Source organism: Haemaphysalis longicornis, unplaced genomic scaffold, assembly GCF_048455015.1.
Source record: "Haemaphysalis longicornis isolate Haplotype H1 unplaced genomic scaffold, Haemaphysalis longicornis Haplotype H1 scaffold_5, whole genome shotgun sequence".
Classification (NCBI taxonomy): Eukaryota; Metazoa; Arthropoda; class Arachnida; order Ixodida; family Ixodidae; genus Haemaphysalis; species Haemaphysalis longicornis.
In genome coordinates, this window is record NW_027526385.1 from 63,870,835 (window position 1) to 63,896,245 (window position 25,411).

Below are 25,411 nucleotides of genomic sequence, written 5' to 3' on the forward strand. Positions count from 1 at the left end.
GCACCGTCGTGACCTGACGACGTAGTGCGGCCAGGTCGCATCTTGTGGCTCACGATTGTGCAACGCACTCTTGAAATGTATCGAACGTAGCTCTGTTGGGGCGTCGCTGCTGTCTCCTGACTGATTGGCTTGCAGATAGAGGGCCTAGCGGTTTCTGTTGTGGATGGTCAACGGGAGGAATACGAAACACGAGGCGAAAACAATGCTGGCTACTCCTTAGGTCAAAGCATTCCCAAACCCTAAATCATGCTGAAAAAAAATTACCAGTGGCTTAGCTCGGCTATGCCAGGAAATACGTGGCTTGAGCTAAGGTTCACAATATTCTTAGCTTTCCTGGTTGTCTAGGATTAGCTGATTATCATGCTTACTGCTGCTAAAACGATTTCCAATCCAGTCCAGTCACTGCTCCTCGTGCGTGCGCAGCACAGTTGTCCAGGAGCCACGCGAAACGGCTATCTAGCGTCTCCGGCGCAGCGTCAGACTTGGCTACTGCGCAACGGAGGCGCACAGCTGAGCACGCGCCGGCGCCAGTGCGTCTGCCGCGGCTATGACGTCACTCCTTTGGAATGTGCAGACCCAATTCTCCACACACCCGTACGCCAATAGGAATGGATTTCCAATCAAATCTAATCCAATTTAATTCAATTCAATCCAATCCAATGCTCCTCGCGCTTGCGCAGCACGGCCCTTCAATGTCCACGCGAAACTGCTCAACCTCGGCCAGTGTAGCTTACGCTACAAAACACCGTCCACACGAACGTTCTCGCAAACCAAGGAGGTTAAAAAAATTGCCGCAAACCACGTTTCGCGTCGGGAAACGCGCTGCCCGCTCTTCAGAGTATTTGTTGCAACCTCACGTATGTCGTCGGCGCCACCGCGGAGGTAGCGCCGCCGTGCGGTAGAAAGCGCGGTCGAAATCACCTTGTCATTGGCTGTAACGCTTTTAGGGCGAGAAATAAACACCCCGTTCTTTTCGTTTATCTTATTATTGTGCAGTTAGAGCAACTTTTACTGAACGGAGTCATACCAGCTAGATGATGCCAATTCCTTAGCCAGCTTAGGTGTAACCAGCTGAGACGCAGCTCAGCAGGGAATTTAACCATAAACCATCTCGGCTGTGACTAGCTAAAACGAGCTAGGATAGTTTTTCCTGGATGGTCAGCCGTTAGTATAGTGACTCTCGTCGTCAATGCCGGCTAGAGCGTCACCTCAGCATGGCCCAGTATATTATCTCTATGGCATGGCCGTAATGGCCGCGCTGTTCTTAATTTCGGTTTCAAAAATTTTGATGGTGTAGGAAAAAAACATTTTCAAAAACTTGAAATTTTGAGTGCAGTTGGCTTTTAAACGAATTCTGAGCCTGGCGTATGCACTCGGTGTCTTAGGCCTCGATGCTTTGACATTTTTTCCCACGGAGATCATTTTTGCCCACGGTGGTGAAACCGTTGGGGGGTAGAGGAATACAGCTTTGCTGTGAAGATTAGTGCCCTTTCACTCTGTGAAGAAGGACGACCTGCGAATCGGGACGCAGTCTACGGAGTGCATGAAAGAAAACACGTTCGTTCGTAATTTGCCATTAAGCATACAGTCAAACCCGTTTATAGCAAACTGCAATATGCACTTCCATTAGTTCGATATATCTAATAGTTCGATATAGCCGAACCCGCCTATAACGAGCTGATTGTTACGAGTTCGCAATCCGCGGGCGCCTTCCCCCCTTCCTACTTCACCATCCCCGCATGCAGAAACGAACACAGTAAAGTAGCCATTACCACACCAAAAGTAATCCATCTATTGCAAGTAATAAAGCTACTTTCTGCCCCAATGGACCCTATGCGAAATTGCTTGGTGATCTAGCAACACTGATGTAAACAAGACCGTCCGCCATATTGGTACGGGCGACGATCGCGAAGTCTCGCATTGTTTACTGTGGAAGAGTAGGTGACGGTAACGCGGTGTGGCTCAAACTGGACTGCGTTTTTCGGGTCCCGACCACGGATTGTGGACGAAGGACTCGTCTGCGCTGCCGACTGTGTCTGAGGACTCACACCACTCGTGGTGCCGCGCCGAAGACCCATCCGAGCCCAGCGCAGCAGGGCATGCCGCCTAGCCACCGAGCCGCATTGCTCGCTTTCATCGGTGCGGACAAACACGTGCGACTCGCAGTAAGTAAATCTTTGTTTTTTCCTTGACGCGAGTTAACCGGTATGAGCATTTGTACAGCACTTTGTTCACCGTTGTTTACCATGTAAATGCGTAGCGGGGACCCTGTTGCAGTAACCCTGAAAGAGGAAAGCGACAATCGCCAGACCGTACCGCTAGTGGGTGGATTAGGTATTTTCAAATGCTGTACATCGAATTTACGGGACGATTTTTGGCGAAGATGTTTACGGAAAGGTTGCGGCCGTTTTCCGTGACGGTCGTCCGCCCGCGCGTTTGCCGCAAAGCATTCGTGCTTTGCGGCGAAGTCAACTACAAAAGTGCACATGCGCCTTGAATTTTCGTTTTTGTGTGTGTTTTCATTATTTATTGCGCATGTCCTGCCGCAAAAATCTGTTTGTGCGTCTGGCTTGTCCTTTTTTGGCAGTGGGGTGGTTGTGGTAGCTTCTAAAGCGCATGTTTTGAGTGCGCCCGAACAGATAATACCGTAAAACCTCGTTAGCTCGAACTCACTGAACTAAAAATTTTTTTTTTAAATTCGATGGGTCATCGGTATAGCCAGAATGTTTACCTGTTTATCTGGAAAGGTTTTGGAAGTGAGTTCCAGATAATCATAATATTGCTTGCTTAAGTTATGACGAACACGAATATGCGGGTACTGGTATCATTACCCACGGTGAGGTTCTCTTGAAAGTACATTAACACATCATGCAGCGATACTTGCACGCTCGAACTCGAAAAACAATTTTGACATCATTGCTGTTTGAGGTGTAGATTATTGCCCTTGCAACATGTTAAGCAAGACACAAAATCTGGTCATTTTGAGTCGAGATATTCCTTGCGGCCACTGCTTTCTGCTCTGTCCCTTTAGCATAAACTGTAGCGGACTAGTCATGTTCTTCCCTGAGTGCTATTTACTGTTACTCTCTCTGTTCTTGCAGGTTGGGCCTCATCCATGTGGTCAGCAGCTGCTTTCGCTCCCAGAGAAAAATTGACCGGCCCTATGTTGTGTGCCTCACCTCTGAGGCGGACAGTGGGGCGATTGTGGAGGCAGCGTGCGAGTGCCCGGCGGGTTGCAGTGGAGCATGCAGTCACATCCTGGCATCTGTACTCGTCCTCTTGCAAGCCCAAGGTTTTAAAGAGGCGCCACCGGAGCTTGCGTGCACAACTGCCACAACAGTGGGGACGTCTGAGACAGCAGGGCATCAAGCCAGCGAGTGTCCAAGACATTGACTGGAGAAACCCGCAAGAAAATGGCCCCTCCCTTCCCTTGCCAATGCGTCTGTTCGGCGCACGTCGAGTGCAGGAGCAATGCGAGCAGCAATAAAGTGCCTTGCAAGCGCTCGGGAGAAAACTTGGTAGCCTTTGGAATGGGTTTTTGCCTCAGTTTTGCTGGCCTCACCCCCCCCCCCCCCCCCACACACACACACACAGTAACAGAAACGAGGACTGGCATGTCACCTGGAGGGTCACCTATGAGCTACCAGCTAGCATTCAAGCAACATCACGCCGTGGTCATCTCGCGAACACGCAGAGGCTGGGCAATGTCGTGTTTACTAGACCGCTGCATGCAGGGGTGCGCGAATGCTGTTCCATTTATATCCACAGTTCGCTATGTTGCACGCGCTATAAATCAGCGAAGTATTTTAATTTACTTGGATTTGCACTGTGGATACAAAAAAAGCAAAACCACTCAAGCTGATGCGCGGTGGACTGGTGCAACTCAGGCCGTTTTTTTTTTTTTTTTTGATGAAAACTTGAAAATTGCCTCACCTACCTACATCAATGGCCACTATCATTACGTCGGAGGCATGCATGCAGTATGTGACAAACTAGAGGAGTGAGTGTGTATTTTAGTCGCAAAATATTCGTCAGTAAATACATCGCGGCTGAAATGGCAATGGGCAACAAGTTAACTTGACGTAAACAAACCTGTCAGCCCGGCAAATCGGGAACCAAGTGCAGAAACTCGAATTTTCCAACGTCAGATCATCATAAAACAGTGTACGCCACTTCCGCAACGACAGGCGGCTAAATGCACCGAAAAGAAACTAAAAACATACTCCGATACCGTGCGGGCCCGCCACAGAGGAAATTTTCAACCGCGCCGTGACGGCGTAGTGCGGCAAGAAAAGTTTACAGCCCTAGATAAGATAAAGGCTCGTGTAGGGGCTAAGCGGTACCATTTAACAATGAAATGAAGCGGGCGTAGAGCCACAGGGACGAGTGAAGAAATAAAGCCTAATTTTGACAACGTGTGGTACTGTTTCCCCGCTCGAGCGCCGCTGTCAGTCATAAATAGGTGACGCACGCTCAGGCTTCATTTATAATACAAAGGCTGAACCACGGAACTCCAACGCAGCTGTATTTTTCATCCGGACAACGACTACGAAATCCCGCGCTTAGCGAACCAATGACAAATACTCGCTCCCAGCGCAACGCGCTCAGCGTGTCACAAAGGTTGCTCGCGCCGGCGTAGTTCGCGTCAGAAAGTTCATTCAAGAGCGTGGAACTTCACGTGCCTTTTCTCCATCTGGACCGGTATTTCCTCGTTGCGTGCACTGCGGCACGCAGCAATGCTACGGCATTGTAGTCCATCAACAAGTGCGGTCAATGCCCGCCTTCTATGTTTTGCTACTTGGTTTCGGTTTCAAACGACCGTACCAAAATGGCGGACCTAGTTACCGGAGTCGACGTGAGATGGCGGGGCGCATTTTGCATAGGGTCTATTGCCTACTTTGTAAAAAAAGCGGTGATTTTGGTTTTCACTCTTTCGTTTTGGCGGTTTCAACTAGCATGGCATTCTCTACACGAGACATTGTTTGCACCAGTTCGAGTCCGCGTCCTCCAAAATCGAAGAAGCATTGTCGGAGCACATCGACTGCCGAAAGCGCTTCATTATAAGCGTCGGACGGCTCTCACTCACGACATCATCGGGAACATTGGCGAGCTCTTCCCACAATTTAATGCTGCTGTCTTGGTCCGGACTCGCTGACTGGGCGGGTTCCGTCGTGAGTCAGTGTCGGGCGTCACGTCGCTCCGTGCGACGCGCAATGTCTCAGCCGCGGCTCTTGCTCCGTGGTCGCGGCCAATCCACATCTCAACCGCCGCTTCTAGACCATGCATTTCGGCGGCCATTCTAGGCGCACAGAGTTCGATATATCCGACGTGAACTTTGTTATGAGGAATATGTTTCCCATGTATTTCCGTAACTGAAATATTTTTGTTCGATATATAGCATAATTCGCTCTAACCGGGTTCGTTATAGCCCGGTTTGCTGTATTTGCTGGCCAATTAGCTGAATGAAACTTGGAAGGACCCGAGCTTCACTTTCGAGGAAAAATATGGAGCTGTCTGTTTTACTCCCGCGTCGTAGGCATCTTACTGTGTGTGTAACATCAACCCAATTCCGCTCGACCACTAAGCAGACACAGGACAAGTCGCATTGGGCCGTTTGACGTCCACGTTTAAAGCTCCCGCCAGCACAACGGACATGCCATGAGTAAGGGCGTGAAACCTACAGCCTCGCGTGTACGCCCCCCGCCTCCCCTTCCAACCCGTGCACGCCGGCAACCGGTAATGTGCGCGGGCTTAGAAGTGAAACAGACCATCGAAAATGTCGCTCTAAAAGCCCTTTACGCTGAACATGTCATATTGCCCCACGTCGGCGTTCCTAGCGGGCAAGTTGCCGTTCATCCGGGAGGGATTCGGAGTTACTCGATGAGCTGAACTAGAGGAGGGAACGGTGGCGGCTTTCTATGGTTTGCGCGCCTTCGTGCTTCTATTCGGGCCGACGCTTCTTCAATTCCAGCTCTTCCTCCAAGCAAACATGCGTCCGTCCCATAGCGGAAGGTCTCGAGCTTTATTCCGGTGGACAAAAATGTGGCTGTCCGTATCCTTCCCCGTCGTGGCCATCCTACTCTGTGTAACACACCAACACAGACCAGAACCGCTCAATTACGGAGGATAGCTGACTGGACGCATTGAGCCATGAGGCTTCCATGGCACGTTTAAATCTCAAACAAGAAACAGACATTATCGGTAGGGGCATGCAGCCCAGCTGTGCGTGCAAGCCACACTTCTCCCCCCCCCCTTTCCCCCCCCCCCCACGCTATCCGTGCACGCATAAACCGGCAACCAGTGATTGACGCATACTTACACGCCAATACAACGGGGAAAATGTCGTTTGGAAAGCCTTTCAAGGTACCCGCCGCGGTGGCTCAGTGGCTAAGGCGTTGCGCTGCTGAGCACGAGGGCGCGGGTTCGATTCCCGGCCGCGGCGGCCGCTTTTCTGATGGAGGCGAAAAGCAAAAACGCCCGTGTGTTCGAGATTTCGGCGCACGTTAAAGATCCCCAGGTGGTCAAAATTAATCCGGAGCCCTCCACTACGGCGCGCCTCATCGCCTGCGTTGCGTCGGCGCGTTAAACCCTACAATCAATCAAATCAAGCCTTTCAAGGTGAAGAATTATAGGCTCACGTCAGCGTTCCAACCGGGCAAGTGGCTCTTCAATTGACCTTTTCCAGGACGTTTATCGGCGCATGCGCTTGCAGGCACCGCCATTTGTTTCTGTAACTCGCTCTTATCACAGTTGCCGCATCTGATGAATGCCATGTGCGCGCCCGGACAAACTTAAAACAGTCGACTGTGGTTAATTAGCATTCGGGTGGTCACTGCCAAATTGAGTCATTGCCCGGAATATCACTGGCATTGGGAAACGCGCTAAACTTCGTCAACAGAGCACGGAAAAAGCGATCTTTTGGCATGAATTTAGAAAAGCGAAGCGCGATACGCTGGCACAGCAAGCCTTTTAGCTATCACCGTGGGTGCGCCCGCGATTACTAATATTGGACTAGAGCGTCACCAGCAATCGTGGTCGAGAGAGTCACCAATTGTGATTTTCGTATTCGCCGCCATTAGCGCTGTTCTTAGAGGGGAAATAGGTCCATCCACAGATACTCGGCGATGTGAAATTTCGGGCGGCCACGGCGGCAGCGGCTTTCGGTCATTTTTGCACCCATTCGCGCTTTTGTGTATTCTCCGCGATCATCTGATAAAGGCGCTACCGCCATTGTCAGCCGACAGCGCAACTTGTGAAAGGGGCATCGGTTGTGGCGAGGGCAATAGTAGTTGTCGTAGAGTGGTCGGCAGTGGCGAGGAGGAGCCCTGGAGTGGTGCGGAGTAAACCGGCTTCACCGGAATAAAAACTGGGGTAGACGTATACTGCTTCGCAGTAAAAACGAATTGCCGGGGCACCTCAAGATGTGAGCCTTACAAGCCGGGATGCTACGCACTACGCCACAGAGGCTGTCGACCATCCCGATATGTGGCATTGTAATACCTGCAAGTTTATGCGCACACTATCACGCTTGCACGTGTAGGCATTGTATACTGATTTCGTTAGAATATTCGGCTGCTTCTGTCGAAACGTTGTGCTCCGATAAAAAAATCCCCCCACCTCCCCGAAGGGGATCGTGCGGAAATGCGAATGCATTGGGTGCACCGAATTCTTCTTTGCGGTATCGTTGCCGCGAGGGATTCGACTTCACCGACTTCCATCGCTATCAAGGCGCCAGTCGGCAAGCAGTCACGGAGAGAGGCGCGCGCTCCCTGCATTTATATGCGCAGCGAGCGGAGAGGGGTACGCGGAGAGGAGAGAGAGACCCGCGCCAGCCCGCGCGCGAGCCCTCTCTCCGCCCCGAGCTCCGCGATGCGAGCGCCCTCACACGCCGAGCGCGCTCCTCCTCTCCACTCACTCTCCGCTACTCCGTCCGAGCTCCGCGATGCGAGCGCCCTCACACGCCGAGCGCGCTCCTCCTCTCCCCTTGCCCTCCGCTACTCCGCACCTGCTCCGGTTGCTAGGCGCGCGCCACAGTTGTTGCTAGGCGCACGCCGCTCAACGACGCAAGACAACCTGCGGCTAAGAAATGCATTCGCATTTAAAACTAGGCGCTTGCATGCAGCATGCACCCGAAAAGAGTTCATTTCACGTTGGACGTGTTGACTACCACAAAGCCATTGATGCAACCACCAGGACTACAAAACCAAGAAACTAGTAGTCGGGCTGCTGTATTAATGTCGTAAAAGAAATAAGCCCCGATCGCCTCGGCCGTGGCGGCGAGACGAAATCAAAGCCGAGAACACTACACGCTTTGGCGTGCGATCTTTTATAACGCCAGAGGGGGCGACATGTAGTCATCCGGAAACATCGGTGTGGTTGGGCGGGAACTGCGCGCCGATCGTCGCCGCGCGCAGCTTCACCGGCTTCACCGACCACCAGTTCGAGATCTCGTCGCGAAAGTAGTACAGGGCGAAGGCGAAGGTCGCCGCGATTACAACCAGCAGAACCGAGACGAGGGCGACCAGGGGCGTCGGCATGCCCCGGAAGAAGCCCTGCTGCTGGTGGTCGGACTCGGCCTCCCGACAGCTCCCCTCGGTTGCTACGCCTTCGCCTGCGGGTACAGAGGTCGGTTTGTGATCAGATCGCGGGTCTCCAACGCCCCAGTCAATTGCGTACCGATCTGAGATCCGTAGAATATCGCTCAGTCTCCTACGCATCGCAGATCCGCTGTAGCCCCGCGTACATGATGCGAATTTCCTGCGAATTCGCTGGCGACGAAAATAGGGCGTTTTGCCGCATGAACGGCGCCACATCTGCGAATTCGCAGGTCAATTCGCACCATGTAGAAGGGCCTTTAGGGGGCGACAGTGGACTCCATTCTCATGACGGGTGGGTATTGCTGGATTCGTATTTTCGGGCTATAATGGGTACGATAGTATGAGGTACGTATCGCGATAATTTTAACTGCATTTTCTGCGTATCCCCAGGTGGTCGAAATGAACCCGGAACCCTCCACTACGGCGCGTCTCATATCCCAGGTATAGATTCGACGCATGAAACTCCTCAAAATTTGGCTCTTTTACTGCAGGAATTGGCCGACTGAGCTTTGGTACACACGTGTAATTTTGGACGTATTCGTCTTCAACCTGAGTTATGCCCTCGGACCGCGGCGGCTGCTGTACGACATAGGCCTATAACGCCGTTGGGCCCACTTCAACCCAAACTTGTCTATAGCATTCCTGAGAAGAAAATTGAGTCCAAAAGAAGAACAGTAAACCAGAACTTTTCTTTTGACTTGACAACCCGTTTTCCAACTGGGTTTACCCTCGCTCTCTCTGCCTATTCAGCTATCTGGCTTGCCGGGCAGTCGGAACTGTCTTCAGCGTTAATAGTTTTAGCTGAACGTTTCTGACGGTCCGTTCCGGATGGATAGCAAGAGTGAGCGCCATTGCGCATGCGTGGAGCGCTAGGGCGTTAGCGGCGATACCGGAGCGGGGCCACGCTCCGCGAGCCGGGGCCTGAACGTCGCGGCAGCCGGCAGCGGAGCGGTTTGTCAGAAAGAGTCTGCTGAAACTCTCTATTTGCAGATGCAGTGCGTGGATATCTTGTTCGTGCAGACGTAAGCGCAACAGGAGCGGAAAATTTTACTTTTTTTTTTATGCGACAGTACGCACTTCTACGCGCACTTATTTCAAGCTACGCCGATGGGCGACGACGTCGAGGGATGCGCATCCATCTAATTGGTCCTGTACGGCCTTCGGCGCGACAGGCACGCGCGCATTTGAACATTTGGCGTACGCTGGAGTACGCAGAAATATGAACTAGAGCGCGCACGCATCCGCTGAGGAGGGATTAAAACAGGAAGGATTAAAAGAAATACGAACAATTCAGCGCCCAGCGCTATAACTCTATGCGCACAGCTTCTGGTGCCCGCTTCCCCGTGCACAGAACCACGCTCACACACACGCACCCACACAAGTTTCCAACACCACACTGCCCTCATTGCCACCAACGTGATACCCACTTTCATTCGCTGTGTGAGTGTCCACACGACCCATTTCCCTCCTGCCCCACCCCTGCGAACAGGCCTTGGGGAGCGCGGACCTGGCGGTTCAGGAAACTCTAACCGCATGGGCCCTTGCGGTCGCCGAAGCCGTATGGGCTTCGGCCATCCCTCTCTCCTAAATCCCAGTTGTAAAATAAAGTGGTTCTCTCTCTCTCTCTCCTCTCTCTCTCTCTCTCTCTCTCTCTCTCTCTCTCTCTCTCTTGAGAATTCGGCCTGCGTTTATAGGAAATACTTGATCAAGTAGCGACGCCGGCCATTTATTTTGAGACGCCTTTTCACGCTGCGTCGCCACTGGGCAGGATGATCGTTGAAGAGCGTCGTGGTAGCTGCAATCAGCCTGCTGCGGGATTTGCTTCCGAATATAATAGATAAAGGGAACTCCTGTTCTGCTCAGTGCCGAGTCTGCCGACACAACGTAAAATGGCACCTCAAAATCCGGATGTCCAACCGGAACCCAGCCAAAAACCAGAACCGAACCGGCATTTTCGCCGGAACTGAACCCGAATCCGGACCGTTATTTTTTGAGCTGGCCGAACCCGAACCGGAACTGAATTAACAATAGAAATAATGGTTTCCGGTTCACGACAAAACGGTCCGACCATCCCGTTAGTGATAACGGGTGGTCAGTGTCATTATGGTCTTCTTTCTTTCATGCGCCATCTACTTCGCAATCTCTTTCCCTAAAGATGAATCAAAACGCTACAAACGCTCTCTTCATGGTGAAAACATGGTGAAACTTTGATAATTTGATTGTTTGGTTTTGCAACACGCCGACGCTGCGCAGGCGAAGAGGCACGCCGTAGTGGTGGGCTCCGGGTTAATTTTGACCACCTGGGGATTTTTAACATGTGCCAAAACCTCGTACGCACGGGCGTTCTCGCTTTTCGCCTCCATCAGAAAAGCGGCCACATGCTGCCGGGTATCGAACCCGCGTCCTTGGGCTCAGCAGCACAATGCCATAGCCACAACATGGTAACACGACTGCGCACCAATATTGCAATGGTATGTTGCTGGTGGTCGAGCAAGCAGGGTGCAAGGCTGGGCAGAAGAAATGTCGAACTCTTGGCACTCTGCACGAGGTTTGAAGCCCAGACTTTGCCCTTCCCACGGTTGCCGGTACACCGGTCACCACGCCCCCTTAAGGGGCCTTTAAAAGGTCAATAAAACGTTTGTCACTCCCACTCCCTCGCTGGGACGGTGCAAGTGCGATCAGGTCGCGAGATTGTTGCACAGTGTTCCAGCCAGGGTTCAATCCCGACATCTGCCATTTCCTATTTGTAGCACCTAAAGGGAGTTGAAAATTCGGTTTTTGAGTACACGCATAATCGTAATTTAAACAACAGCGCCACAAACGCGACACGGGAAGAAAGGGACACACATATGTTTGTTATTGGTTCAGGCATCGGCTTTATACAAGCGAGGTGAACCTCACGCAACAAGAGTGAAAAATAGGGTGAATGGGCCGAAGAAAGCTTATGTTTAAACGTACTACAGGGGGATAGGAGCAGATTGATTGATTATGAGGTTTAACGCGCCGACGCTACACAAGTGATGAAGCGCGCCGTTGTGGAGGTCTCCGGGTTAGTTTTGACTGCCTGGATATCTTTACGTGCGCCAAAATCTCTAACACACGGGCGTTTTCGCTTTTCGCCCCCATCAGAAAAGCGGCCACCGCTGCCGGAAGCCGAACCCGCGTCCTTGGGTTCAGCAGCACAACGTCTTGGCCACCGAGCCATCGCGGAGGGTGTGCTAAAAGAAGAGACGTGTCAATGGGAAATTTCGGGTGTCAATTCGAAATTCTAGAGGTCGTAATCTTTCCAATTGAGAGGTGTGTCCAGCGTTAAACACTGGACGTTTGGTTTCGCCGATTGCCACTTCAAAGGCGGATAAAACGCCCCGTTGTGTGCGCGCGCGTGTGTACGTGTGCGTGCTTTACATTAAAGTTTTTGGTTGATGGTTTTGTAATACGAAGGCAGGCAGCATTCGCTCTTGGTTGTCGTGGTAGCAAGCCCGATAACCAAGGTGCCGCAGCCTGTGGTCGGCAGTATTTTTCTGCCACGTATACTTACACGCTTGTCTAAGGACCCTAAATGGACCATGAAAACGCAGCCCTACCGTGCCTTATTTGAAAAAAAAAAGAAAAACTTCCTTTGGTGACTCGTTAGACTCGATCATGACCTCAAGGACGTTGTTTTCGGAAGTACAAGGTGAGAAATACAGAAAAACTTTCAAACAAAATCGGCAATTTGTTAACTTATTGTTAGCATCCAAGCGGTACAATAAAACGGAGCAAGCGGAACCAACAACGCCCACTCCTGCTTAAAGCCTTGCCCCAAGGCTAACAGTACCCTGTAAAAAATAAAACTCCCACTGTCATGTCTTTATGCACTCTCCAGGACGGCATCAGGGGTGATAAAAAAAGGCTGGTACGTTCTAATTTTATCTTGCCCAAATTTAAAAAAAATGATGTTGCAGCGCGCTTATTTGAAGAAAAAACAGCATTTCGAGGGAAGAAAAATATACTTGAGGTTAATGGTGAATTTAAAGTATTCAAGATTAGTTATTCACACTTCGCTAATAATTCAGCTTTGAACCGGTTCGCGAACCGGTTCAAGCTTCCGAATTGGCTCGCGAACCGGTTGGGTGCATAATTTAGTTGAACCGTAACTGAACCGGAACGAAATGAATTTGCCCGAACCGTAACCGAACATCTACTTTTTCCGGTTCAATACATTGCTCAAAATAAATGACCGGCATCGATTCTTGGTCAAGCATTTCCTCGGAAAGAACGCCGCACTAACAAAGTATCTAATGTGCGCTGTTTAATGACTTGCAGCCAGACGGTGCCGCGTGCGTTGGACGCTGTGCGCTCGGTTGTTCGTATTTATTTTAATCCCCCTTGTACGTCGGAAGTAAGACGCCCGTTTGGTTAGGCCTTCATGTGTGAGCATTATGTTGCATCCCCGTGAACACTTTACAGCGCAGGAGACAGTGCACCTGTCTGATGTCACTAGACAAGAATCACACGCCATGGTACCTCCTTGGACAAATATCCTTGCCTCTGTCCTCACGAAGGCCTGTCGTCCAGAGAATCCTGTCCCATTTGCCTCCCGCCCTTGCCTCCGCCTTTATAGGTATGCGTACCTTTTGCCGCAGCCGGATTTGGCTGATCCTCGGTCCGAGCGGTGTCGTGGTGGCGGGTCTGCCGGGCGTCCTCCACCACGCTGACAGCGCTGTTGACCGGCGCCCGGGGCCCTTCGTCGTCCAGGGCGGACAGCTGCAGCAGCTCGTGGTAACTGAGCGCCATCTGCTCCACCACGGCTCCGTCGATGCCACAGAGGGTGCCGCACACCGAGGACTCGCGCGACGGCGCTGTGCCTGCAATGGGGCCATCGTTGTTGGCGTCCGGTGTGGCGGACATAGCGTTGCCGGACAGGTTCTCTTCGTGAACTTCGGCTACATGCTGACGATGACTAGGAAGCCGCCATTGTTGATGTTTCTTTTTCTTTCTTTAGTTCGGAGGTGGTGGTGGATTGGACAAGAAATTGACTCTATATGCACCCACTAGGGAAACTTTAAAACACAGCCACAAATTCACTTAAGGCCTGAAAAAAAAAAATAGTTTTGTTTTCAAAAGATGTGGCGTTGTGCATTAGAACCTCAGTGCTTGTACGGCAGCTAACGATGCTTATTTCACTGGGGAATAAGCAAATTTCCGTTCTCCCACTGCATCGTATACGTTTCTGACGTCAGCAATCACGTATTGTGGGCAGGTACCTTAAACAAGTGTTGTTTGGCTGATCAATGCAGCTAACGGTAAACGTGTCTTTTGTTACCGGGGTTACCGTCCGCCTTTCTAGACTACCCAAAGATACTGCTCAAGGAACGCACTCCGCACTCGGTTTGCTTCTCACCGCACTTGTACCTGGCGTAGTTTAACAGCGAAGCTATTGAGCAAATCTTTTGTGTATGGCGTGCGCAGTTTTAAAAATACCAAGAAATGACGCACGCGGGCCTCGAGCGCACATCCGTCAAGCTAAGTGTACCCACTTATGGAGGTTGGTCAAAACTGGCAAAAAAAAAAAACAAAAACAACCTCCAGTGTTCGCCGCGTGCCTCGGCGCACGTTCGTCAAGTCAAGCATACTCACTTGGGATATTGGCAAACATTGACCACAAAAAACTCCAGCGTTCACCGTATCCTGGCAACGCTTGCTGGGAACGAGAAATACACGTCATAGAGTACGCCCCTCGTACGTTCGTCCTAGTGTCGTCTTGCGCATGCGCCGTGTACCGTAAAAGAACCGCGACTTGCATGTCGAAGCTGCTTTAGGTGATCATTGACTTCACATTTCCCAACCGCGGATAAGTCGCCCGGCCGAGGAAGAGGCCGCGCTTCGAGAGGCTTGGCGTGCAAAGCATCCGCTAGAGACGATAAGTCGTGCTAGCCGAGTGGCGTACGAAAACGTCGACCAAAACGACGAGCTCACTCTGGCCTTGCTCAACATAAGGTCATTGATTTGCCACGCCGCCGACGTCAACCACGACACCACAACGATACTCAAACTCAACTTTGTGTCCGTCAATGAACACCCAAAACAGCTTTGCCATTGAAGACTTGCGCGTGAGGGCAAGCTTCGCTTAATTTGTTTTGCTACTTTTGATAGTTATCGTTTCGCGAAACGCCAGGCAATACTTCACAATCACTCACGAAAGTGGCATTGCGCATAAGCGGAAATATTATAGAAACGAGTGACTGGATTAGAACCATGGTACATTTGTGTCAGTGTTGTCATGGTACGTGACCGCTTTGAAGTTTCACGAAGTGACCACACCATATAATCGCTCCCAAGTACATTTAAAAGTGGTCTCTCATTTGGGTGCATATTGCACTTTACTGCATCTTAGGCTGATCGCTTGCTTTAGGTACAGCTCATTTTCTCCGCCGCGTTGAGACCCGCCGCCGCAGCGCTGTGAATCTCCGCATTGAGGAAGTGTGGCACCAGTGGCGTTTTAAAGAAATGCGAACAACGGAGCGCGCAGCCATAGAAATTCTGTGTGCACAGGCTTTTGCGCATGCTGCACCATCTGGCCAGATGGTTTACGGACTTTGCTGCCGGCAGCAAAGTCCGTAAACGGCGCGCATGCACAATTCCGCGAGAGCGATTGAGAGTGCGGCCTGGTGCGGCCTACGTTTATAGGAAATACTTGATGAAGTATAGCGAGGCCGGCCATTTATTTTTAGGCGCCTTTTCATGCTGAGTCACCGCTGAGCATAGTACATGGTCGCTGATGGCCGTCGTGCTAGCTGCAAGCAACCTGTTGTGAGCTTGGCTCCTGGATATAGTAGATAACAGGCACTCTCATCCTGCTCAGGTGCGACAGAGCGCACAAAGGCGGCTAAAAATAAATGACTGCGATAGCTTCTTGATCACGCACTTCCTCTAAAAGTACGCCACCCTCTCAAACCCTCTAAAAGAACTACGAAAGCGCGCCCTTTAATGACTTTGCAGCATATACGGGGCCGTATGCGCCGTAAGTTGTGTGTGCTCCGTTGGTCGTATTTTTTTAACCCCCCTGTACGTCGGGGGTGAGGCGCCCGTGTGGTAAGGCCTTCTTCTGGGAGCGTTATGTTGCATCCACGTCAACGCTTCATAAAATCGCATTTACAGCGCAGGAGGTCTATAAAAAACTGTACCTGGCTGATGCCAGTAGTCAAGAAAAACACGCCATGGTATATAGAGGGTTCAACTTAAATTGAGGACGACTCAGCGGGAACGGAAGATGACAGGTCTATTATTAATGGGACACTGAAGTGAATTTTCCAAGCTCCCGTTTTTGCTTGCACTGCGTAGACTGGCTCAAATTAGCACACTTTTCATCGTTTTTACGATTGACAAATCGGTAATTAATTTAGAAAGCGCGAAAGAAGAAAAACTACCATGCGCGGTTTGCGGCGGCCGCACCAACTAAAGCTGTGACGTTAGGAGGAGCGGGCACCGTGATTGGACGATGCCCAAGGTGAGCAACCAAACAAGTTTCGGTTTCGGTTTCGGTTCTGTAAAACACAACCGTTGGCGTTGTTGGATGGGCATTCTCAATAACTCAGTAATCATCGTACCGCGCTTCTGCCATGTTGTCTGCTGTAAAAATGCATAAAGATAAGCCTCCTAGGACGGCTTGGAATCGTAGAATTCACTAGCCGAAATCTACGCAGTGCAAGAACGCTCTCCGCGTACCCGCAGACGCCCAAATGTCATGCGCTTTTCCCCCATATTTGGAGCTTGCCTCCCTCATGCCTGTATCGTAAAAAGCATGTTCGCACCAGGCCAAGGGTCTGTTCATTCTGGCCTGTGCCCACTGCCTGCAAGCAGTCGGTGCTTATGGCAATAGCACGCCAACGAGAACTCGCTAGCGCGCCAGTGCCAGCCTGCGCGCGTTTTGTGAACTAGTTCGTGGAGCCATGAACGTTGCGGCCCAAAAAAAGGTGAACTCAATATAGAAAACATCGGCGGAAAACGAAAAAATTAACTTGCAGAAAAAAAAAAGCACATACCCGCGGGGATTCGAACTCCTGACTTGCAAAATACTTGCGGTGGATTATCTAGCACCCCAAACCACTCGGCCACGGAGCGGGCTTCGCTGGGCGTTGGTAATATAGGGTATACTGTACAACCAGTTTACACTTTTATTTAGTTTTGGCAGTTCAAGCAGCTTAGGTGACTATTTGTTGTATTGCGCTCGTGCAGTAAGCGTCGCCCGAGTTTCCACAATAGCTCACGTCTAGCAATTGCATTTCGTAGACGGAAAAGCATTCGCAGATGCGTAGTCGTGCTGCTGACCGCTGTGCTTGTTCGCCCAGGGCAAAAAAGTGCTTCCCGCACCCTAGTTTTACGCTGTACGGTAAAAATATCAGTTGATTTTATTTCCTTAGTACCTATATTGACTTCGCTGACTCTTCTCCCGCCTTCAAGAGGCCTTATATTTTCCTACTGGCGTACCAGTCAGCGAAGCGTCGCATGTGCGCTTGTGCAGCGCTTGTGTGAAGCGACCTTGACTTGGAGTTAGATACAGTGTACAAACTAACCAAGTAATGAAAGGCAGATTCTACCATTCACAAACGTGTCCTGGCTTCGTTTCAACTGAGCGAACGAATTGCAACGACCCGTCGGCGGCCGGCGGACGAAACGCTGGGCCGACTGACTGTCTGAAGGCAGGGGAGCCGTGCAGTAGCGCAGCCAATTGCGAGCTCGGCTCCTCTCGACGTCACACGAAAACGCCGCAGAAAATGGGCGAGCGTAAAGAGAGGAGGACAGCATTTTCGAATTAATTTTTCTACTAAATAAAATCGCGTAAACGCGCCCAGGGTGGTTGAAACATGGTCTGGGGACTCCGGACTACAATTTGCGCAAGTAATCCCGCAATGTTTACATATCACTTCAGTGTCCCTTTAAGGGACAAGTAGAGAGCGGAGTGGGTTAGGGTTAAAGACATATTAGTAGAAATTAAGAAAAAGAAATGGACTTGGACAGGGCGTGTAATGTGAAGGCAAGAGAACCGTTGCTCATTAAGGGTAACAGAGTGGATTCCTAGAGAAGGCAAGCGTGGCAGGGGGTGGCACAAAGTTAAATGGGCAGATGAAATCAATAAGTTTTGGGGAAAAATTGGTCGCAGTTAGCGCAGGACCGGGGTAATTGGCTATTAATGGGAGAGGCCTTTGCCCTGCAGTGGGCGTAGATAAGCTGGCGATAATGACGGTATATCCTGAGGACAGATATCCTTACCTCTGTCCTCATGAAGGCCTGTCGTCCAGAGAATCCTGCCCCATTTGCTTCCCGCCCTTGCCTCTGCACTTGTACGCACCTTTTCCCGCAGCCGTATGCGGCTGATCCTCGGTCCGAGCGGTGTCGCGGTGGCGGATCTGCCGGGCGTCCTCCACCACACTGACAGCGCTGTTGACCGGTGCCCGGGGCCCTTCGTCGTCCAGGGCGGACAGCTGCAGCAGCTCGTTGTAGCTGAGCGCCATCTGCTCCACCACGGCTCCGTCGACGCCGCAGAGGGTCCCGCACAGCGAGGAGGACTCGCGCGACGACGCTGTGCCTGCAGTTGGGCCATCGTTGTTGCCGTCCGGTGGGGCGGACATGGCGTTGAAGGGCAGGTTCTCTACGTGGACTTCGGCTACATGCTGACGATGACTATGAAGCCGTCATTGTTGATGTTGTAGTTGTTTTGTTTCTTTTGAGGGTGGGGGATTGGACCTGAAATTGGAAGTGTATGAGCCATTCACATACGGAAATGATAAAACACATGATAAAACGATATAACGAATTTACCTAAAGGGGCGATGAAGACAAAATAAAGGTTTGTTTTATTCAAAACATGTGGTGTTTTATAATACTACCTTAGCGCCTGTCAGGCAGCTAACGCTGCTTTATTCACCAAGAAACGAACAGTTTAAGCCAATATTTTAGTTCTCCCGCTGCATGTTTCGTGACGTCAGCAATTACGTATTGTGGGCAGGTACCTAAAACGATAGTTTGAGTGTTCACCAGGTAAGCTAACGGGAAAACGTACTGTTCTAGGCACCTTAGCGAAGGGCATTGGATTGGATTCGATTGGCTTGGCCTGGCTTGGCTTGGATTGGATTGGATTAAAGTGGATTGTGTTGGATTGTGTTGCGTCATAGCCGCGGCAGACGCACTGGCGCCGGCGCGTGCCCAGGTGAGAGCGAACACTCTCTCAACAACTGCGGGTGTGCGGCCCAGCGCGCTCTCACTCCGCCGGTGGGCGGCGCTGCACGCGGTGCTGCGCATGTGCAGTACTCTCTCTTCCGCGGTCTCCTCTCCTTTGGGCGCGCTGCGCATATAACCGGTGTGCCGCTCTCCGATGGCCTTTCGGTCGACGGTTGCTCTCCACTTGCGCTTGAACCCCCCCTCAGCGTCGCATCACACCAGGGTTCCCGCGAGGGGAGGTGGGCGTAATTTTTTTTATGGGTAGGCTTTACTGCGCAACGCACAACGTGGGAAAGCCAGTTTACAAAGCCCAAGCTTACACCGGTCGTTTTAAAGTCAGCTTCACTCCTAAACGCAAGTGCTATGCTACAAAGACTGTTTATGGCCAATATACGCCATCTTGTATCAAAATATGAAGTGCCGGAGGCGAAAATGCGGCCGGACGGGAGGGTGTGCCGAAGCGAGAAGGAAGGGAGCGGCTTTCTTGGTTTACGCATGCAAACAAAAACTGGGGAGTTAACCTATAACAGCTCCGGAGGAACAGTCAACGTATCCGGGCCACTCACGGAGGTTGTTCTATTGTCTTTTGCTGCCACGGGAAGGAAGTCGGCACGATTATCATGAGTTCTACTGCCCTTCAGGCCTCTCGCAATAGTTTCTAGTTGTATTCATGTCAGTGCCCTTTGGCATCCACTCAAATGACCGCACAGACTGTTATTCCAGGAAGAGCGAGAGAGAGAAAACATCTTTATTTGTCCTGCAAACGCGACGCGGCCTCACGTCATGTCAGCCGGCCACTCGGCTTCCGTCACCTATTACCTTACCCCCGGGTGGGGGTGACACTTTCGGGCGTTGAAGCTCGAGGGCGTCCGACACTTGCTGGACGGCCATGTGTTGTATCACGTAGTCTTTGCACGCCGCCGCACTGACAAGGTACGGTGGGAACGTCTCTGCTGCACTGGCCTCGCTCGGGTGTCTTCTGCAGTCCCACAGGATGTGGGCCGCCGTGGCCCTGTCCTTCTTGCACATCACACACACATCGCTGGGGTACACCTCCGGGCACAGGTGTTTAGCTATCACTGAAGTCATCAGCGCAGATGTTTGCAACTGCCTAAACACTACTGCTTCGCGTCGCGTCAGCTTAGGGTGTGGTGGGGGTAGCGTCCGGCGGTTAGTCCGGTACCACTCCAGGGTGTCCTTGTAGGTGGTGAGTGGCACCACCTCGTCATCTTCCTCCGCCGCAAGTTGGGGGCTCGGGCTCGCGCCGCGGCTGGTAAGCGCGCGCGCCGCCCGGTCCGCCTCCTCGTTGCGGTTCTCGTCCGTGCTCAACGTGCCGGCGTGCGCCGGGAACCACTTAATAGTCAAGGCTTTTCCTACCAGTGCACTGCGCACAGTCAGCTCCAAGCAAAACATCTTTTCAGGTAATTTGTTCGTTTTCCCCCGAAGTGGTGGTTAAGCAGCTGGGCCTCGATCGGCTCGCTTGCTCAGTTCCATTGAACAACCTTTTGTATGGGAAAGGAAGACAGTATACCCGCAGTTTTATCATTGCTTTTTGTGTTTCCTTGAGCCGAGCATAATTGTGGCCGGATGTGCCAAATATATCACGGATAGGTTATACCACATGACTCTACAGACTCGCCTCCGAGTGAATCACGAACCACGAATCACGGTGGCATTACTGACGAAGTAGAAGCGTCCGCCGTCGAAGACGAAGTTTTCTTCCCGACGGGGACGAACAAATGCTGGCAAAAAGCAGTAAAAGCACCCCTGATGAGCAATGAAAGTAGCGGAGCGACTTCACTCCAGCCGGCGATACGACGAGCATTAGTTACACCAAGATGGCTCAGCCGGATGTGCCCGCGAACGCTCGCTATCTGCCATCGGCCAGGAGCCCCTGCTCTTTGGCGGCGGCCTCGGCCATTCGGACAGCCAAAGACAGATTTGGCGTCCGAACTGAGCAGTATCGTCTCCCACTGCTCCGGTGTAGTTATCATTCTTCTTGCTTTATCTGTGGTAATGATAGCAGGGCAGACACATAGCATGTGTTTCAGGTCAGCTTTTCCTGTGCAGTTTTTACACCTGTCGCTGTGCAATTCTGGATAAGTGACTGTATACAGTACGGGACGGGTTTGGGGTCCTCGTCTGTAGTAGTTTCCACGCAACTGATTGTTTTTTTGTCTAATACTTTCTGTGCTTCTGGGTATTTTAGCCTCTCCGATCAGTAATGATCTATGATTTCTCTGTAAGTGACTATGCTTCACTGCCGGTTCTGGGCGAGGGCTGCTTCGTGGTGTTTCTTGCGCTAGCTATATGTATACGTTTGTGAGCGTGTAAGCGTTTGTGAGTCTTGCTCCGCAGTAAATTCATAAGAGGAGGGGAAGGGACTTCCAGCCTGCCCCACCCCTGACCCCGTCATGGGCAAACAATAAAGTTATTTCTCTTTCTCTCGCTATTTGCGGCGCATCTACCCGCAGATAGCGCTGGAATGCAGTTTTGGTTTTGCCTAGGGTGTCTCGATACCAGCGCCGTGGAGTCGCGAGTGAATCGAGGCACCATAGTTTTGCCTTGGGTGCCTAGATTCAAGCGTGTCCGCCACACGGCGGCGCTAGCATCGAGACACCCTAGTTTTGCCGTTTGGCAGCCGCTCGCGTGCTCCGTTTAACTCTTGGATCGCCACAGCATTTAAGTAACCGATTGTTTTGATGTGGGCGTATGTGCGAGGTGCTTATAGCCGCGTTTAAAGCAAGTCCGTTAGCACTTGAAACGCGTGCAGCGTATTATCCCGTGCGTATTTCGAAAATTTTACTATAATCTGATGTACAGCGCCCCGCATACGTAGCCCAATTCTCACGTTTGCGAGCAACCGTTGCTAGTGCCGAAAACCGGTCCACCAGTAGGGGCGCAGCAGAATTCATGTCTCGAAAGGCATCTTCATGTGGGAGCACTCAGCCGCGCATCATCAACGTGGCGGCGCCAGCGGGGCCTCGTAAACTGCAGCTAAGAGCCGGAAATTGATCCATCGACATTACCTACCGGTGGAGGAAGTCGCAGCACGATCTGCGCATGCGCGCCCCGCGCCGGCTTGCCGGGCAAAACCGGCGTTCTTCAGACGCATTGGCGCCATTTTGCGTATTTCAACTTGAATCTGGTTTGAAAACTCGTGTCTAACGCAACGTTGAACGGCTAGCTTTGAGTGGTCCTAGTGCGTTTTGTAGCCATTTCGAAGGCGTTACTCTGCAAGTTTGAATTCTCACGTTTTCGCGCCCCAGTGTGCTAAATATAGTTGGTTTTTACGTTACTTATCGTTTTTTAGAGGAAGCCCGAAGCGAGATGGACGTCGCCACCACTTGAAAGCCAGAGAGACGAGAGGCCGCAAACAGCAGAAACAAGACATACCAAGAACTTGTGACATAATTGTCCAATTTCTAGAGATCATAATGAGGACGCAAATCAGTCAGTAAATGATATGATCTAGTGTTTGTACATAAAATGTTCGTCCCATATCTTTAACATAGTGCGTTGGAAAGCTATATGAACACCTAGTTATTAAGTGTACTCGAAGAACGCAATTTACTACACATACCATGTTTGACTTCCGCGCCCACCTATCCTCGCAAGACGCCCTGTTACAGCCAAAAGATGAAGTCCTTACACCCCTGAGCTCACATACCAAACGCGCTATCCTTGCCCTGGACATTATAAGGAGCCTTTGATAATGTATCACATCAGGCCTATAATTAACTGCTGCACATGTATATACAATTACGTACAAAAATTTCATACTGATCACACAGCCAACCTCAACCTCGGCTCCATCCGATCCATCTCCTTTCGTGCCCGCCCGCGTGGTACACCCCGGGGGTCCGCCATTTCCCCACTCCTCTTTAATCACGCCATGCTACAACTTCCGCCACTTCTACAACAAATTTCACACATACAACACCCACTTTATGCAGACGATCTCACTATGTATAAATTCGTGTGGTTTCCTTTGAATAAACAGTTGGAAGTTTGCGCATGTATCTGTCGTTTCTTCTCTCCTTCGTCCACGTCCAGTTTGCGCCACGTTTTTTTTTAGTATGTACCAACTAGCTCAGCAACAAGTTTTGTTATAAGCATCCGGAAGGCATGCTAGCCAGCCCTGACCCCGGTGATCAGCTTCGGCTGGTTAAAGGACCCGCCAGGCAGCGACCGCCCAGGGACTTCTGGACTGAGAAGACCACCCATTGCCATGAATCCAGAATTAAGACACAAATACAATTTCTTTCGGTAAAAGAGTGGATCCGTAGAGAAGGCAAGTGTGGCAGGGGCGGCAGAAAGTTAGATGGGCAGATGAGATCAAGAAGTTTGCGGGAATAAATTGGTCGCAGTTAGCACAGGACAGGGATAAATGGAGATCCATAAAAGAGGCCTTTGCCCTGCTGTGGGCATAGATAGGCTGATGATGATACGATGGTAATGGCAATTTATTCCTCAACCTCCCCCTAGTGTTTGCACATAAGTCACCCACAATGCAATGAAATGCTTGAAGTGATTGTGTTTCTGTTATTACGGCGAGAACGCAACGTACGGATGGCTTGCTCTGCACTGTACAGTCATGGAAAAATGAAAGGTGAACGTGAAAATATGAACCGGAACACACAAATAGCGCAATTTGTTTCCATGCAAGTCAGATGGTCACGTGGCTTCATAACAGCAACGAAGTTTGGAAATGTAACATCAAATATACCACAACCGAGTCATTATATGTGATCTCCACGAGCCATATTCCTTGATTTTGCGTGTTTTGCTTCATATTTTTGGGTTCGCATTTCCTTCGTCTATGACTGCACTTATCACGCACTGCACTGTTGGTCATTTCAAATAAAATTCCCTGGTTAGGGAGAAGAGGAGAGGCACGTAACGGTAGTCTGTCAGGCGACCTTAAAGCAGCCTTAATATGCCAACGATGAGATTGCAATGGTCTACGACTACTTTTAAACCGGGATTTTTCAGACGTTTGGAAAACTTACCTTACGCTAATCCAATATTACATACAAAACGTTCACGCTTTCATCACAGGTCGCTCTATGCAGGTGCGATTAGGGGACGTTTTAAGTAGCACTAGAAGTGTATCGCGAGGTGTGCCACAGGGAAGTGTACTGTCTCCTACACTTTTCAATGTGGCTATGGCGGGCCTCCCTCGAGCCGTAAAAAAGGACTGCAAGTCAGTGCACTTATCAATATATGCCGACGACATATGCATCTGGATCTCAGGTTATCAACACAAGCGGTTGGCTATGATAGCTGAAGGAGTGATTCGTGCGGTACAAGCATATCTCTCGTCGGTGGGACTAACAGTCTCCGCAGAAAAGTCTTGCTTTATTTTGTTTCCCGGAAAGAAACGGAAAGCGACGCGCCTCAAGTTAACTTTAGGTGGCTTGCCCATCCGGCAAGCTCTCGGCGTCACCATCGACTATAAATTATTCTGGAGGCAGGCCGTGGATTCTCTTGTCACGTCCATGGTTCCCTGCTTAAATGTGCTTTGACGAATTGCTGGATCTAACTGGGGGAGTCACCCAACTTCTATGCTTAGGCTCCACTCGGCGCTCATCATGAATCGTGTTCTTTACCAGCTACCTGTTTTGTCTCCCTCGGAGTCCCAGTATGCTCGTCTGGAAGCGCTGCACCGACAGGGCGTTAAGATATCCCTAGGAGTTCCCCAGGCGGCGGCAAACAAAAAAGTCCTGGAAGAGTCCCATTTTCCACCTCTTCGTTTGATGGCGTCTCAGCGGTTGCTCTTGCAGCTTGTCCGGCTGGGAGAGTCCGCAGCCGGAAAGGCCTTGCTGAGGCGTCTCCGCCTAAGGGTGGAATCTCGCATATACGCGGCGCTCAACATTCTCAGCATTCTCTACCCGCAACGGCGGAAGAACCAACATCGCTTGGAGCCACCGTGGTCTTTCGAGTGTTTGGAGTGTCAGCTCACCATCCCGGGCATCCACTCGAAGGGGGGGCGCCACCTGCTGCCGAGCCGGTCAGACGTGTTCCACATCGGCTCCGCCGATTTTCTATGATTGCTTCGGTTATTCACCGCCCACCCCGAAAAGTGTTTCACCAAGGGATTCGCAACGTCGGTAGGAATACGTGGATACCCTATTTTGAGGTAGGGGACCATTTTTCCGAATTCTGCGGACGTTTTTGTGATCGCCCGAGTCACCTGGAGCTAAGCCTGACGGCTGCTAGGCCTACTGGCCGAAGTCGTCGGTGAGCCTAGGCGTGCTCCGCCGGCCCCTAGGCCGAACGCCGAGGTCGTCGCCGCCGCGGACCCCTAGGACCGGACTTTTTACCCAAGCCTCATTGCAACATGGCCGCCGCTATGCGAGTAGAAGTGGAGGGAGTGGAAATTCAACCCGAGCAAGTGACTACAGCCTTGGGATGGCGAGTCGCAGGCGAGAAGAAGACCCAAGCGCAACAGCGGGAGCTAAGCCTAAGGACCACCGCCCAGCCGGCGACGCCCACGGATGCAGGTCGCCGGCCGGCTAGCTTCAAGAGCAAGCTACTCAAGGCAGCGCGAATGCCCGAGTTACCCAAGGACGACATCAAGATCGTCATGAGGCCGAGAGGGGGTCTCGACG

General features: G+C 51.3%; 2 protein-coding genes across 2 annotated transcripts in view; both read right to left on the reverse strand.

Annotated features, from left to right (window-relative positions):
- Positions 1-8,250: 8,250 nt before the first annotated feature.
- On the reverse strand, positions 8,251-13,648 carry LOC144139263 (uncharacterized). The gene is made up of 2 exons (XM_077671670.1): positions 13,211-13,648; positions 8,251-8,611 (listed from the first exon to the last, which is right to left on the reverse strand). Exons 1-2 carry the CDS (start codon positions 13,485-13,487, stop codon positions 8,355-8,357), a joined length of 534 nt encoding a protein of 177 aa, XP_077527796.1. The 5' UTR covers positions 13,488-13,648; the 3' UTR covers positions 8,251-8,354.
- A 4,209-nt stretch (positions 13,649-17,857) lies between these two features.
- Positions 17,858-25,411, reverse strand: part of LOC144139715 (uncharacterized) — a 29,691-nt gene continuing 22,137 nt past the window's right edge. The window contains exon 2 of the mRNA XM_077671997.1: positions 17,858-18,323. Coding sequence (XP_077528123.1) covers positions 17,858-18,208 — 351 coding nt within the window. The 5' untranslated portion in view covers positions 18,209-18,323. The remainder of the gene's footprint in view (positions 18,324-25,411) is intronic.